This window comes from Ovis canadensis, chromosome 7 (genome assembly GCF_042477335.2).
Source record: "Ovis canadensis isolate MfBH-ARS-UI-01 breed Bighorn chromosome 7, ARS-UI_OviCan_v2, whole genome shotgun sequence".
Lineage (NCBI taxonomy): Eukaryota > Metazoa > Chordata > Mammalia > Artiodactyla > Bovidae > Ovis > Ovis canadensis.
This window is the reverse complement of record NC_091251.1, coordinates 28,796,002-28,812,608: the sequence shown is the minus strand read 5'-3', so window position 1 is coordinate 28,812,608 and position 16,607 is coordinate 28,796,002. Positions and strand designations below refer to the sequence as shown.

The 16,607-nt window shown below is 41.4% G+C and overlaps 1 protein-coding gene across 4 annotated transcripts in view; it reads right to left on the bottom strand.

Moving 5' to 3' along the window:
* KIF23 (kinesin family member 23) overlaps nt 1-16,383 on the bottom strand; it is a 50,874-nt gene extending 34,491 nt beyond the window's left edge. For 3 of the 4 annotated variants that reach the window (XM_069595524.1, XM_069595523.1, XM_069595525.1), the window contains exons 1-4: nt 16,169-16,380; nt 13,220-13,289; nt 12,095-12,223; nt 2,673-2,778 (exon numbers count right to left, since the gene is read on the bottom strand). In XM_069595524.1, coding sequence (XP_069451625.1) covers nt 2,673-2,778; nt 12,095-12,223; nt 13,220-13,289; nt 16,169-16,179 — 316 coding nt within the window. In that variant the 5' untranslated portion in view covers nt 16,180-16,380. Of the gene's footprint in view, nt 1-2,672; nt 2,779-12,094; nt 12,224-13,219; nt 13,290-16,168 lie in introns of all 4 variants that reach the window. The other variant, XM_069595522.1, reaches the window with a different exon arrangement.
* Between the last annotated feature and the right edge of the window lie 224 nt (nt 16,384-16,607).

Here is a 16,607-nt window from a genome sequence, read left to right as displayed (position 1 = left end):
ATCATAATAAAGGCCATATATGACAAATCTGCAGTTTATGCCCATACTCAATGGTGAAAAGCTGAAAGCATTCCTTCTAAGATTAGGAACAAGATGAGGATGTGTACTCACCACTTTTATTTAACATAGTGTTAGAAGTCCTAGCCACAACAATTCAAGAAGAAAATGAATAGGAAGTCCAAAAGGAAAAGAAGTAAAACTGTCACTGTTTGAAGATGACATGATGACACAGAAAATCCTAAAGATGCTACAAGAAAACTACTACAGCTCCTCAATGAATCTGGTAAAGCTGCAGGATACAAAATTAATATACAGAAATCTCTTGCATTCCTATACACTAACAATGAAAGACTAGAAAGAGAAATTAAGGAAATAATCCCATTTACTATCACATCAAAAAGAATAAACCTAGGACTGACCCTACCTAGGGAGGCAAAAGATCTGTACTCTGAAAACTACAAGACACTGAAGAAAGAGACTGAAGATGACACAAATGGAAAGTTATGCCCTGTTCTTAGATTGGAAGAATCAATATTGTCAAAATGACTACACTACCCAAGGCAATCTACAGATTCAATGCAGTTTCTCTCAAATTTCCAATGGCATTTTTCATAGAACTAAAAAAATTTTTTTTACATTTATACAGAAACACAAACACCCCAATAATCAAAGCAATCCTTTGAAAGAAAAATGAAGTGGGAGGAGTAAGGCTCCCTGACTTCAGACTATACTACAAACCTACAGAAATCAAAATGCTACAGTACTGGCACAAAAAGACACTAGAGGTCAAAGGAACAGGAAAAAAAGCCCAGAAACACACACTTATGGTCAATTTGCGACAAAGGAGACAAGAAGATACAATGGAGAAAAGGGTCTCTTGAATAAGTGGTGCTGGGAAAACTCGACAGCTACATGTAAAAAAAAAAAGAAATTAGAATATTGTCTAACACCATACACAAAAATAAACTCAAGATAGATTAAAGACCTAAATTTAAGGCCAGATACTATAAAGCTTAGAGGAAAACATAGGCAGCACACACTCTAACATAAATCACAGTGAGATAATTTTTAGACCCACCTTCAAGAGTAATAAAAATAAAAACAAAAATAAATGGGACCTAATTAAAATGTAAATCTTTTCCATAATAAAGGAAACCATCAACAAAATGAAAAAACAACCAACAGACTGGGAGAAAACATTTGTAAATGATGTAACCAACAAGAGATTAATCTCCAAAATACAGTTCATGCAGCTCTACATCCAAAGCAATCACATAAAAAAACGGACAGAAGACCTAAATAGACATTTCCCCCAAAGAAGATATACAGATGGCCAAGAGGCACATGCAAAGACGCTCAGCATTTCTAGTTATTAGAGAAATGCAAATCAAAACTGCAAAAAGATACCCCTCACACTGGTCAGAATGGCCACCATCAAACAGTCTACACACAATAAATGCTGGAGAGGGTGTGGAGGCAAGGGAACCCTCCTACAGGGTTGGTGGGAATGTAAATTGGTATACCACTAGGAGAACAGTATGTAGACTTCTTAGAAAACTAAAACCAGAGCTACCATAGGAGGCAGCAATAGCACTACTGGGGCATACATTCTGAGCAGACTATGGTTTGAAAGGATACATGCACCCCACTGTTCACTGCAGCCCTGTTTACAATAGCCAGGACATGGAAGCAACCCCAAATGTCCATCAACAGATGAATGGATAAAGGCATGGTACATATATCAAATGGAATATTACTCAGCCATAAAAAGAATGAAATAATGTCATCTGCAGCAACATGGATGGACCTGGAGATTATCATACTAAGTGAGTAAATGAAGCAAATCAGACAGAGAAAGACAAATATCACATGATATCCTTTAGATGTAGAACCTAAAAATATATATATATACCAATAAACTTATTTATAAAACAGAAACAGTCTCACAGACTTAGAAAACAAACTTATGATTACAAGAGGTTACCAGAGAGGGATAAATTGGGAGTTTGAGACTGACATACACACACTACTATATTTAAAATAGATAACCAGCAAGTACTTACTGTATAGCACAGGGAAATCTACTCAGTATTCTGTAATAACCTATATGGGAAAAGAATCTGAAAAAGAATGGGTATATGTACAACTGAATCATTTAGCTGTACACCTGAAACTAATACAACACTGTAAATCAACTATGCTGCTGCTGCTGCTAAGTCACTTTAGTCGTGTCCGACTCTGTGCGACCCCATAGATGGCAGCCCACCAGGCTCCCCCGTCCCTGGGATTCTCCAGGCAAGAGCACTGGAATGGGTTGCCATTTCCTTCTCCAATGCATGAAAGTGAAAAGTGAAAGTGAAGTCACTCAGTTGTGTCCGACTCTTAGCGACCCCATGGACTGCAGCCCACCAGGCTCCTCCATCCATGGGATTTCTGGGCAAGAGTACTGGAGTGGGCTGCCATTGCCTTCTCTGTAAATCAACTATACTCCAATATGAAATTTTTAAAAATAAGTGAATTAAAAAATAAAATCAACTGCTCAAAAAAGTAGGTTTAACACAATCCTGACAAATCAACTGAGTTCAAGGCCAAACATAAAGTAAATATGTAAGTATCAAAAAAGTTTTACCAGAAGAGAAAAAGTAAAATTCGGCAAAACTCCAGAATCATACCATTTTTGCCATGAATGAGGTCATCTACCAAGGGATTAGCCACGACATCGAAGAGCTCCTTTTGGGTAGTATGAGTGCCAAATACTTGTTTAAATGAATACTGAGTCTGTGGAGAAGGAAAAAATAAAAAGCACATAAATGGAATCGTACTATATCTAGGATAGAAATACATCTGCTTAAACACATTCAGATGTTTCCTTATGAACACTTAAATCTAGACATGAAAAGAAAAAATATCAGTGGACTCTCACTTGGAACCTTTAAAAAGTCAGGACATACTTAAATTATACCAATTATAAACTGGTAAATATTTATGGCTATAGTACTGAAGTATAGTATGGTCACAACTACCGAAGGGTTTTATATACATATATATATGTATAAAAGTACATATAGAGAAAAGTCTTAAGTCTACTTATGCTTCATACACTAAGGCTGATTTTGTTTTAATTGACAAAGAAGATCAAAAGGTATTATACCAATTCAGTCACAGTTTTGTGAAAATCCTTAAGCATTACTTCATATACTACTTTACTGCTTTTTTTAAAAAATAAAGGTATCATTCTAAAATAGCACAACAGTAAAAAATTAAGAGTTTTGATGTATTGCTTTTTTTAAACTAGAAAATAACTGTCAATATAATCTCATCTGAGGCTGTTTTTTTTTTTTTTTTTTTTTTTTGCCACACTGCAAGGCATGCAGGATCCTAGTTCCCTGATCAGGAATGGAACCCATGCCCTCTGCAGTGTAAGGATTGAGTGTTAACCACTGGACCCCCAGGGAAATCTTTGATCTGTGTTCTAATGTAAAATAAATTTTAAATAATTGTGACCTTTAAAGTACAGTAATACTTCAATTCTCAGATCTTTCAACATATGACATAAAGTAGAGCTGTACTATCGAAAATATTACCAACCTCCAACTGAAAAATAAGATTAGGGACTGGGGTAAACAAATACATTTCAAGGTAAACTAAAATGACCTAACTGTCCAAAGACTGGAATTCTATTCTATTTTTATTATTTCCTAGTTTTAGTAGCTTGTAGGCATTGCAACTATTTGTAAGGCCTCCCCAGACAACCATTTTGCTTTTTCGCATTTCTTTTCCATGGGGATGGTCTTGATCCCTGTCTCCTGTACAATGGCACGAACCTCATTCCATAGTTCATCAGGCACTCCATCTACAGATCTAGGCCCTTAAATCTATTTCTCACTTCCACTGTATAATCATAAGGGATTTGATTTAGGTCATACCTAAATGGTCTAGCGGTTTTCCCTACTTTCTTCAATTGGAGTCTGAATTTGGCAATAAGGAGTTCATGATCTGAGCCACAATCAGCTCCCGGTCTTGTTTTTGCTGACTGTATAGAGCTTCTCCATCTTTGGCTTCAAAGAATATAATCAATCTGATTTCGGTGTTGACCATCTGGTGATGTCCATGTGTAGAGTCTTCTCTTGTGTTGTTGGAAGAGGGTGTTTGCTATGACCAGTGCATTTTCTTGGCAAAACTCTATTAGTCTTTGCCCTGCTTCATTCCGCATTCCAAGGCCAAATTTGCCTGTTACTCCAGGTGTTTCTTGACTTCCTACTTTTGCATTCCAGTCCCCTATAATGAAAAGGACATCTTTTTTGGGTGTTAGTTCTACAAGGTCTTGTAGGTCTTCATAGAACCGTTCAACTTTAGCTTCTTCAGTGTTACTGGTTGGGGCATAGACTTGGATTACCGTGATACTGAATGGTTTGCCTTGGAGACGAACAGAGATCATTCTGTCGTTTTTGAGACTGCATCCAAGTACTGCATTTTGGACTCTTTTGCTGACCATGATGGCTACTCCATTTCTTCTGAGGATTCCTGCCCACAGTAGTAGATATAATGGTCATCTGAGTTAAATTCACCCATTCCAGTCCATTTTAGTTTGCTGATTCCTAGAATGTCGACGTTCACTCTTGCCATCTCCTGTTTGACCATTTCCAATTTACCTTGATTCATGGACCTGACATTCCAGGTTCATATGCAATATTGCTCTTTACAGCATCGGACTTTGTTTCTATCACCAGTCACATCCACAGCTGGGTATTGTTTTTGCTTTGGCTCCATCCCTTCTTTCTTTCTGGAGTTATTTCTCCACTGATCTCCAGTAGCATATTGGACACGTACTGACCTGGGGAGTTCCTCATTCAGTATCCTGTTATTTTGCCTTTTCATACTGTTCATGGGGTTCTCAAGGCATGAATACTGAAGTGGTTTGCCATTCCCTTCTCCAATGGACCACATTCTGTCAGACCTCTCCACCATGACCCGCCCGTCTTGGGTTGCCCCACGGGCATGGCTTGGTTTCACTTAGTTAGACAAGGCTGTGGTCCTAGTGTGATTAGATTGACTAGTTTTCTGTGAGTATGGTTTCAGTGTGTGGTTTCTCGGACACGACTGAGCGACTGAACTGAACTGAACTGAACTGAGACATTGCAACCGTTCCTGTAGGTGTCTTGAATTTCTTTCAGTTTTTGCTCCATGAACATCAATGCTGTTATTTGGTGCCTGAGCATTCACTAGAATTTATTATGGATTATAGCCTTTATCACGTGGCCCCGTTTCCCTGTTTTATACCTTTTATCTTAAATTCAACCTGCTCAGATATCAATATCATAACCCTTACGAAAACTATTAGCAGTTTTGTCCCCCAAAAGGAGACTGTATAGATTAGGACTGAAATACATCATCATCATCATAACAGCAGCTCACAATACTAATCATGTCTCAAACACTGTCTAGCATGTCACACACTTACTTCAGCTAACTCTCACCTTTGTCTTTATTCCAATGCTATAAAACAGTTTTGAAAGTGAAAGTCATTCAGTCGTGTCCAACTCTTTGTGACCCCATGAACTTTATAGTCCACGGAATTCTCCAGGCCAGAATACTGGAGTGGGTAGCCTTTCCCTTCTCCAGGGGATCTTCCCAACCCAGGGATTGAACTCAGGTCTCCTGCATTGCAGGTGAATTCTTTACCAGCTGAGCCACAAGGGAAGCCCAAGAATCCTGGAGTGTGTAGCTTATCCCTTCTCCAACAGATCTTCCAGACCCAGGAATCAAACTGGGTTCTCCTGCATTGCAGGTGGATCCTTTAACAACTGAGCTATGAGGAAAGCCCTTTAGAAAACACCTTTAGAATTCACAGAAAAACAAAGAATCCTGGAACTGAAAGGATACACACAGGATTGTGTGACAGGTCAATCAGATGACCTCCAAGTCTTCAGGAACAAACCCCACCCTCTTCCAGGTGAAGAAAACTGAGGCCAAGAAGGAACTTGCCCAAGCCAATGAAGCTAACTGCTGTCAAAGCCATTTCCATTCTAACATTTTTCCCATTATCCAGTGTTGCCTTCTGTCACAAGACACTGAGAACTTTTAATCCCACCGAAGATTTTGTACTATTTACATATACATGAAATTAACTCTAATAAAAGTAAAATTCAGTAAGTTACTTCTCAACTATTTTACATTCTCAAAGCCCCACTCTTCCATGCCTTCCCAAACCATTCTTTCATGCTTACCCCATTTTACTGAGTATTTGGCCAACTGGGCACATAAGGTGCACATCCCCTAGAAGTGCGTATTACACCTGGGGAAAGAGACCATAAACAAGTAAATAAGTCTACAGACTGTGATAAGTGCTATGAAGGAAGTATAGACTACAGACCAGGACAGAAGGAGGAATGGTACTGCTTCTGATGGGGATGGTCTGGACAGAGAAGGTGGTTTAAGCTAAACCTGAGGATGAGGAGCCATCCTGCTAAGAGCTAAGGCAAAAGGCCTGAGGCAGGATTCTGGCTTATCCAAGCAATTACGGATTGGATGAGTACTAAGAGGTGAGGTTAAATAGGATTTTCCCATTTTAAAACTTTATCCTTTAGAAGGCTTTAAGAAGAAAAGTGGTGGGGAGGGTATAAAGTAAGAGTTTGGGATTAGGAGATACAAAGTACTAAGACCCTGATACTGGGAAAGATTGAAGGCAGGAGGAGAAGGGGGCAACAGAGGATGAGCTGGTTGGATGGCATCACTGACTGAACGGACATGAGTTTGAGCAAACCCTGGGAGAAATAGTGGAGTACAGGGAAGCCTAGTGTACTGCAGTCTATGGGGTCACAAAGAGTCAGACACAACTTAGCGACTGAACAACAATATATATAAAATAGATAAACATCAACATCCTACTGTATAGTACAGGCAGGTGTATTCAGTATCTTGTAGTAAACTATAAAGGAAAAGAATATGAAAAAGAATATGTACATATATGTATAACTGAATCACTTTGCTGTATACCAGAAGCTAATACAACACTGTAACTTAACTGTACTTCAGTTTAAAAAAAAAAGGAAAATAGTGAGGTCTGACTTCTGCTTTGATTGGCTGCTCTGTGACAACAGATCAGAGAAGATTCAGAATGGAAGCAGGTGGTCCAGCTGGCTTCAGCATAGTCTTGTCAATGCCACTCAAACTGTGGTCAGCAGGCGAGCCAGTGCTCCTCTGAGGGCTATCTGTCTCCTGTCCAGGGGAAGTAATTACAGAGACGGAGAGTAATTGCTCAGAACCTCTATAGTCATTTCACATGGCTGCAACATCCCAGCATGTGATCAGTGAGCTTACTCTGAACAGATTATAAACCAGTTCTCCTTTGTCTAACTTTGCCTAACAATTGTGTAACAGTTTCTTGTGGCAAAGCTGCATAAAAGTATCAGTCACAATGCACTGAAAATAAAAAAGTTGATTCTTCACCATAGACAGTTTGAGAAGCACTAGTCTCCATAATTAAAACAGACATCAGACAAGGGTAGCAGCAGTGGAGACAGAAATAAAAGGACAGTTTCAAGAGTAGAACTGATAGGATCTACTGATGGACTAGATATGAGGGGGTATAACACAGAAATAACTCCAGAAAGAATGAAGGGATGGAGCCAAAGCAAAAACAATACCCAGCTGTGGATGTGCCTGGTGATAGAAACAAGGTTCAATGCTGTAAAGAGCAATATTGCATAGGAACTTGGAATGTCAAGTCCATGAATCAAGGTAAATTGGAAGTGGTCAAACAGGAGATGGCAAGAGTGAACGTCGACATTCTAGGAATCAGCAAACTAAAATGGACTGGAATGGGTGAATTTAACTCAGATGACCATTATATCTACTACTGTGGGCAGGAATCCTCAGAAGAAATGGAGTAGCCATAGTGGTCAACAAAAGAGTCCGAAATGCAGTACTTGGATGCAGTCTCAAAAACAACAGAATGATCTCTGTTCGTTTCCAAGGCAAACCATTCAATATCACGGTAATCCAAGTCTATGCCCCAACCAGTAACGCTGAAGAAGCTGAAGTTGAAAGGTCCTATGAAGACCTACAAGACCTTGTAGAACTAACACCCAAAAAAGATGTCCTTTTCATTATAGGGGACTGGAATGCAAAAGTAGGAAGTCAAGAAACACCTGGAGTAACAGGCAAATTTGGCCTTGGAATGCGGAATGAAGCAGGGCAAAGGCTAATAGAGTTTTGCCAAGAAAATGCACTGGTCATAGCAAACACCCTCTTCCAACAACACAAGAGAAGACTCTACACATGGACATCACCAGATGGTCAACACCGAAATCAGATTGATTATATTCTTTGAAGCCAAAGATGGAGAAGCTCTATACAGTCAGCAAAAACAAGACCGGGAGCTGACTGTGGCTCAGATCATGAACTCCTTATTGCCAAATTCAGACTCCAATTGAAGAAAGTAGGGAAAACCGCTAGACCATTTAGGTATGACCTAAATCAAATCCCTTATGATTATACAGTGGAAGTGAGAAATAGATTTAAGGGCCTAGATCTGGTAGATGGAGTGCCTGATGAACTATGGAATGAGGTTCGTGCCATTGTACAGGAGACAGGGATCAAGACCATCCCCATGGAAAAGAAATGCAAAAAAGCAAAATGGCTGTCTGAGGAGGCCTTACAAATAGCTGTGAAAAGAAAAGAAGCAAAAAACAAAGGAGAAAAGGAAGATATAAGCGTCTGAATGCAGAGTTCCAAAGAATAACAAGAAGAGATAAGAAAGTCTTCCTCAGCAATCAATGCAAAGAAATAGAGGAAAACAACAGAATGGCAAAGACTAGGGATCTCTTCAAGAAAATTAGAGACACCAAGGGAACATTTCATGCAAAGATGGGCTCGATAAAGGACAGAAATGGTATGGACCTAACAGAAGCAGAAGATGTTAAGAAGAGGTGGCAAGAATACACAGAACAATACAAAAAAGATCTTCATGACCAAGATAATCACGATGGTGTGATCACTTACCTAGAGCCAGACATCCTAGAATGTGAAGTCAAATTGGCCTTAGAAAGCATCACGACGAACAAAGCTAGTGGAGGTGATGGAATTCCAGTTGAGCTATTTCAAATCCTGAAAGATGATGCTGTGAAAGTGTTGCACTCAATATGCCAGCCAATTTGGAAAACTCAGCAGTGGCCACAGGACTGGAAAAGGTCAGTTTTCATTCCAGTCCCAAAGAAAGGCAATGCCAAAGAATGCTCAAACTACTGCACAATTGCACTCATCTCACACGCTAGTAAAGTAATGCTCAAAATTCTCCAAGCCAGGCTTCAGCAATACGTGAACTGTGAACTTCCAGATGTTCAAGCTGGTTTTACAAAAAGCAGAGGAACCAGAGATCAAATTGCTAACATCCACTGGATCATGGAAAAAGCAAGAGAGTTCCAGAAAAACATCTATTTCTGCTTTATTGACTATCCCAAAGCCTTTGACTGTGTGGATCACAATCAACTGTGGAAAATTCTGAAAGAGATGGGAATACCAGACCACCTAACCTGCCTCTTGAGAAACCTATATGCAGGTCAGGAAGCAATAGTTAGAATTGGACATGGAAGAACAGACTGATTCCAAATAGGAAAAGGAGTACGTCAAGGCTGTATATTGTCACCTGGCTTATTTAACTTCTATGCAGAGTACATCATGAGAAACGCTGGGCTGGAAGAAGCACAAGCTGGAATCAAGATTGCTGGGAGAAATATCAATAACCTCAGATATGCAGATGACACCACCCTTATGGCAGAAAGTGAAGAGGAGCTAAAAAGCCTCTTGATGAATGAAATGAAGTGAAAGTGGAGAGTGAAAAAGTTGGCTTAAAGCTCAACATTCAGAAAACGAAGATCATGGCATCTGGTCCCATCACTTCACAGGAAATAGATGGGGAAACAGTGTCAGACTTTATTTTTGGGGGCTCCAAAATCACTGCAGATGGTGACTGCAGCCATGAAATTAAAAGATGCTTACTCTTTGGAAGAAAAGTTATGACCAACCTAGATAGCATATTGAAAAGCAAAGACATTACTTTGCCAACAAAGGTCCGTCTAGTCAAGGCTATGGTTTTTCCAGGGGTCATGTATGGATGTGAGAGTTGGACTGTGAAGAAAGCTGAACGCCGAAGAATTGATGCTTTTGAACTGTGGTGTTGGAGAAGACTCTTGAGAGTCCCTTGGACTGCAAGGAGATCCAACCAGTCCACTCTGAAGGAGATCAGCCCTGGGATTTCTTTGGAAGGAATGATGCTAAAGCTGAAGCTCCAGTACTTTGGCCACCTCATGCGAAGAGTTGACTTATTGGAAAAGACTCTGATGCTGGGAAGGATTGGGCGCAGGAGGAGAAGGGGAAGACAGAAGATGAGATGGCTGGATGGCATCACGGACTCAATGGATGTGAGTCTGGGTGAACTCCGGGAGTTGGTGATGGACAGTGAGGCCTGGCATGCTGCGATTCATGGGGTGGCAAAGAGTCGGACACGACTGAGTGACTGAACTGAACAGAAAAGTGAAAGTGAAAGTCAACAGTCCTGTCTGACTCTTTATGATCCCAGGCACTATAGCCCACTAGGCTCCTCTGTCCATGGAATTCTCCAGGCAAGAGTACTGGTGTGGGTTGCCATTTCCTTCTCCAGGGGATCTTCCCAACCCAGGCATCAAACCCAGGTCTTCTGCATTGCAGGCAGATTCTTTACCAACTGAGCTACCAGGCGAAGCCCCCAAGAAAAAGGTAGGGACAAGGTTTCTGGTTTGAGCAAATAGATGGTGGTGGTGTTATTTACTGACAAGAAAAAACAAGAGAAGTACTGATCTAGAGGGGAAAAAGAATCATGAGTTCTTTTGGACATGCCATGGTATCCAAACAGTGGACGTTCCAGTTTAGAGAAAAGATGTAGGCTGAAGATAAAAATTCCAAAATTATTACCATGTAATCAATGTATAAAGCTATGGATAAAAGACAGAACATGGAAATTTCGAGGGGGAAGACAGAACAGTGCTGCTGAGAAACAGATTATGATGAAGACAAAGAGGTGTCCATCACATCACATCCCCAGAGAGGCCACTGGTAGGCTTCTGACCAACAATCTCCCAGAGTAGGGTACATAAAAGAGTAAAGGCATCTACAAGAGCTGACAGCCTGAATTAATCTTTTGTTTTCTTCACTCCCAGAGTCCATTTCTTTAAGCACATCTCTGTCTTACCTATGAGCATTAGTTGCTTAGCGTCTGTGCTCCCAACTAAGTTGTAAGCTCCATAAAACAAGGATCATGTCTTATTCATTTTTAAAAGTCTCCTTCCACCCTCCAGCTTAGCACATGTTTACTGAACTGAACTCTTTGCTTGTTTAGAAAAATAAAAACACTTCATAAGAAATTGATACAAGTACACAATGTCTATTATGTTACTTCAATCCCACACATGGAACTATATATATATATATATATATATATATATATATATATATATATATATATATATATATATAGTAACTGCCTAGTACAGTCAGATTGGAGAAGGCAGTGGCACCCTACTCCAGTACTCTTGCTTGGTAAATCCCATGGACAGAGGAGCCTAGTAGGCTACAGTCCATGGGGTCGCGAAGAGTCGGACAAGACTGAGCGACTTCACTTTCACTTTTCACTTTCATGCATTGCAGAAGGACATGGCAACCCACTCCAGTGTTCTTGCCTGGAGAATCCCAGGGATGGTGGAGCCTGGTAGGCTGCCGTCTCTGAGGTCAAACAGAGTCGGACATGACTAAAGCGACTTAGCAGCAGCACAATCAGATATCATTCCACATTAAACTATCCCTAACATATGCTCTAAAAAGCAATAAATATCCAGTATAAGAAATTATCATGTAAAAACAATCTTTTAACTTCAGTATACCAAAGGTGTGTTTATAAAGCCCAGAAATTAGACACTCTTAATATGGTAGGTAGTTAGACTGAAGTAAATAAGTCTTTTAGTCAAGTGGAAACACAGGAATTTTGTCATATTTAAAAAACAGAAAACCAATTCAAGAAAAAACCTATCAATTAAAAACAGTTGGTTCCAATCAGAATTACCTCCTTATAGTCTCCATTTCTGTTGAGTCTGAAACCCTCAGGAGTATGAAGCTGAACTGTTGTATTATTGATTACTTCTATGCAACACTCTTGCTCAGGAAGGCTCAGTGGGCGTACCCTACAGTACACCTGAAAATACAAGAAGGTGCTTAAACAACAAAGGTTGACTTTTTACCTGACTTTTCCTTCATTCATTTATTCATTCATCAACCGACATTTGGCATCTACACTTGAGAGCTACATAAACTTAGAGCTACGAAAGCCAAAAATCTGCTACCCAATTTGCTGACTGTCAAATGCAAACAGATATATTAGATATGAGAAAATTTTAAATGCACATAAAATCAAAACTCTAAAAATCAAGAACATGTCACACAATGAAAAATATCTGAAAAGCTGTTAGGATTGTTTGGAACACAATATACTAAAGTGAGAGATTCAAAACGTCATCTTCTTAATCAGTAATAGGGTTGGGAGAAAACTGTTCGATGTATACGCAAAGCATCTGGTTCCTACAACTCAGATCAAAGATAACACTCCAGTGCCAATGACAGGAAAATTAAAACAAACAAACAAACACAAAAGAAAAAAACAGAGCAAGCCAATGTTCTTTTATTTGCCATTTGCTTTTAAAAGTTCCCAAGCCTGAAACTAGTGAAGAACATAGAATAGTCACGAGATAAATGAAACTGTTCTAAACCAGTCTATGAAACGTGGTCCCCAAAAGCATGGATTTGGGGGCTTTACTCTTGAAGTATGCCATAAGTTACTATTAACTGTCGTAAAGATAGGAGAGGATGTTCATCCAAGCACAAAATTTCTCCCCATCCCAGAGACTATGAAGAATATCTCCAACATAGTTGAAGAATATTTTTTCATTATCTAGCTTTTCAAATATAAGTAGTTATAGGAAGTATGCAACTGACAACCAGACTAATAAATTTACTAGACTAATAAATCCTACATAGAAACAAAATTTCAAAGCTGGAATCAGCCTTAAGCAATTTAGTACAGTCCTTTTAGCCAAATGTTGTTTGATTCCACTTCCACATCTCTGTCCCTTTCAAGCATACAAAACATAAAGGGACTGAAGAAAGAATACACAAATTCACAGGCAGATCTTACCCCAACTGGGTCTTTAAGACTCGTTTGGGATCCTTTTTTCACCGGTGGTTTCCTGGGTGTCTTAGTCCTCCTGGTCATAGAAACAAAAACATTTCAGTTCAACACTAACATATAAAAACCTAACCTATAATTCATACAGAGACAATCTTCCTAGGGGTTATAAAATTATTCTTTAGCAGTTTCAAAACACTATGCCCCAAATACTATGAATACGTACAATCTACCTTAGTAGCAGAGTGTTTGTGACATGCGAAACTTAAAGTAATTAAAATTTGTCTTAGGAGACATTTGTGGCACCAAAACCAGAAATAACAGGCCCCAAATGGAGTTATCTGTACTAAGTTCCATGTCACCAAATTGTGACTTAATACCTAACTTACAGTTCCAACCACTCCCAATAGAAGAATCTTAAACCAGTCAATCTGGAATTACCTGGTCAGCACAGGTAAAGCGATCTGTCTGACAGACCCTGCCATAGAGTAAAGGATGTTCACCTTGCTACAAACAATCCACTCATTGCTAGTATATAATTCCTTTGTTCCACAGTTCAGTTCAGTTGCTCAGTCGTGTCCGACTCTTTGCGATCCCATGAACTGCAGCACGCCAGGCCTCCCTGTCCATCACCATCTCCCAGAGTTCACTCAAACTCATGTCCATCGAGTTGGTGATGCCATCCAGCCATCTCATCCTCGGTCGTCCCCTTCTCCTCCTGCCCCCAATCCCTCCCAGAAGCAGGGTCTTTTCCAATGAGTCAACTCTTCACATGAGGTGGCCAAAGTATTGGAGTTTCAGCTTTAGCATCAGTCCTTCCAAAGAACACCCAGGACTGATCTCCTTTAGAATGGACTGGTTAGATCTTGCAGTCCAAGTAACTCTCAAGAGTCTTCTCCAACACCACAGTTCAAAAGCATCAATTCTTCGGCGCTCAGCTTTCTTCACAGTCCAACTCTCACATCTATTACATGACCACTGGAAAAACCATAGCCTTGACTAGACGGACCTTAGTCAGCAAAGTAATGTCTCTGCTTTTCAATATGCTATCTAGGTTGGTCATAACTTTTCTTCCAAGGAGAAAGAGTCTTTTAATTTCATGGCTGCAGTCACCATCTGCAGTGATTTTGGAGCCCAAAAAAATAAAGCCTGACACTGTTTCCACTGTTTCCCCATCTACCCCCCCATAAAAATCTTCCATTTTGTACAGCTCTTAGGAACACTTTTCTATCTGCTAGATAGGATGCTGTCTGATTCATTAATCATTGAATAAAACCTGTAAGATCTTTACAATTTACTCAGTCAAATTCTGGTTTTTTAAATATCTACTTATAGTTCTGTATGTTAAGTGGTTTGCTTTCTTGACCAACAATTTTACAGGCATTACAAATTTGAAAACTCAACAGATAATTGAGCACACTTATCTCAAAAGGCATTTCATAAAGCACACATGTTGTGCTTAGCCCATTGCCAAGGCAGACCAAGTGATTAATTTCTAAATTATAAAAATGCAGATGGAGAAATCCACTCTTTGATCAAGATTCATGTCTTTATTTTTAAAGAACAAGTGACTACTGAATTCTCAAAACTATCATCCTTTGTTCCCAGACAAAATGTGGTCCCCAAACTGCAATTTTGTGCTGTCTTAAGTGGGGGCAGTAGAAAAAGATATTTTGGTTTATTTCACCATTTCTCTAGTATGACACTCCCCCCCTTCCCCTCCATTTATCTACAGGCGAGATAAACATTTAACACTAAGTGAAATTATTGGCTTTGACTATACAGGTTTTTAAAATACTTTCTCAGCACTTTCCCAATGAAACAATACAAATTCGTGTTTTAAGTGCAAAATATTATGGTAGGTTTACTTAAACCCAACATTTTTTTTTTCTCCAAAGATAAAAATTTTGACTTTAGCCTCTTAAGAAAACAAGCTGGTTTTTTTGTTGTTGTTGTTTTGTTTTTTGCAAACGACTAGCTATATCATGGGAGAAGGCAATGGCACCCCACTCCAGTACTCTTGCCTGGAAAATCCCATGGATGGACGAGCCTGGTAGGCTGCAGTCCATGGGATCGCAAAGAGTCGGACACAACTGAGAGACTTCACTTTCACTTTTCACTTTCATGCATTGGAGAAGGAAATGGCAGCCCACTCCAGTGTTCTTGCCTGGAGAATCCCAGGGACGGCGGAGCCTCGTGGGCTGCCGTCTCTGGGGTCGCACAGAGTCGGACTCGACTGAAGCGACTCAGCAGCAGCAGCAGCTGCAGCAGCAGCTATATCATGATGATGATTATAAAGTTAACCTTCTTTGCACAAGTATTTCGTCACCCAGTAGCGGTCAAGGAATTAGGCGGCGGTGCAAATGTCAACCAACTACGCGAGGAATGTGGGCGTTTGTGGCCGGGGGCGGGGTTGTCTGAGACCAAAAGAACAGAGCAAAAGGAACTGGCCTACACCCGAGGGTCGCGGCCCCGAGGCTACCGAGTTAGACTAGGAAAGGCAGGCAGTACGCCCGGATGCCAAGGGCTCTTCAGGAGCTGAGACCACCTACCCAACCCCAAACCCAGGACACAACAGCAGACCCACCCGCGAGACGACCCTCGACCCTCACTACCTGGGCAAAATGCAACCCGCGAGTGCGGGCGGCCAGGGAAGGAAAGGGGCATTAGAGAAAGGATTGGAGGCGGCGGTCCCGGCCCAAGCCTCCCGCCCCTCCCAACGTGGGGCCGCCCTTCGCGGCCGAGTGTAGCCAGGGCGGGGAGCCAGGCGCCCGACTCCGCGAGGCGCGGAGCTAGACGGGGTGGACGAGGACGGGTCTTCACGCCCGTCTCCCCCTGGGCGGTCCTGGTGGGGGGCTTGGTGGTCCCGGGCGGCAAGGGCTTGGTGCCCACGGCGCGGCCGGGGGCCTGCCGCGGCGAGGGGAGACGCCGGCCCCAGTTCCGCAGCCCAGTACTCACGCTGGCTTCATGGTAGTAAGCTCCGAACTGCCCAGACGCGCGCGCGGGGGATGCCGGACTCGGTCGGGGGTTGACGAGAACGGCGGGGCTCAGGGACCGGCCACAGGGACGGCGACTCCGCGACTCAAGCGCGCCCGGCGCTTGAGGAATCTGTGAAACGCCGCTGAGGGGCCAGGTGAGCTCGCGCCCGGCGCATTTCAAACGGGCCAATCAGCGCCCGCCCACGGGAGGGGGCGTGGCCTCAGAAAAAGCGCCTGCTCAGTAGGATGTGGTGCTCGTCTCCTAGGCGACCGACGCAAAACAGTGCATTGGCAGCCTGGTGTCTGGGCTCCAGGGCTGGAGTGGGAAGCTAGGCTCAGATATTAAGAAATAAATCCCATCCGTATTCTCTGAGGACACTGAGAGTTTCTTTTCCCATATCCCAGTAAGTCCAATGGAA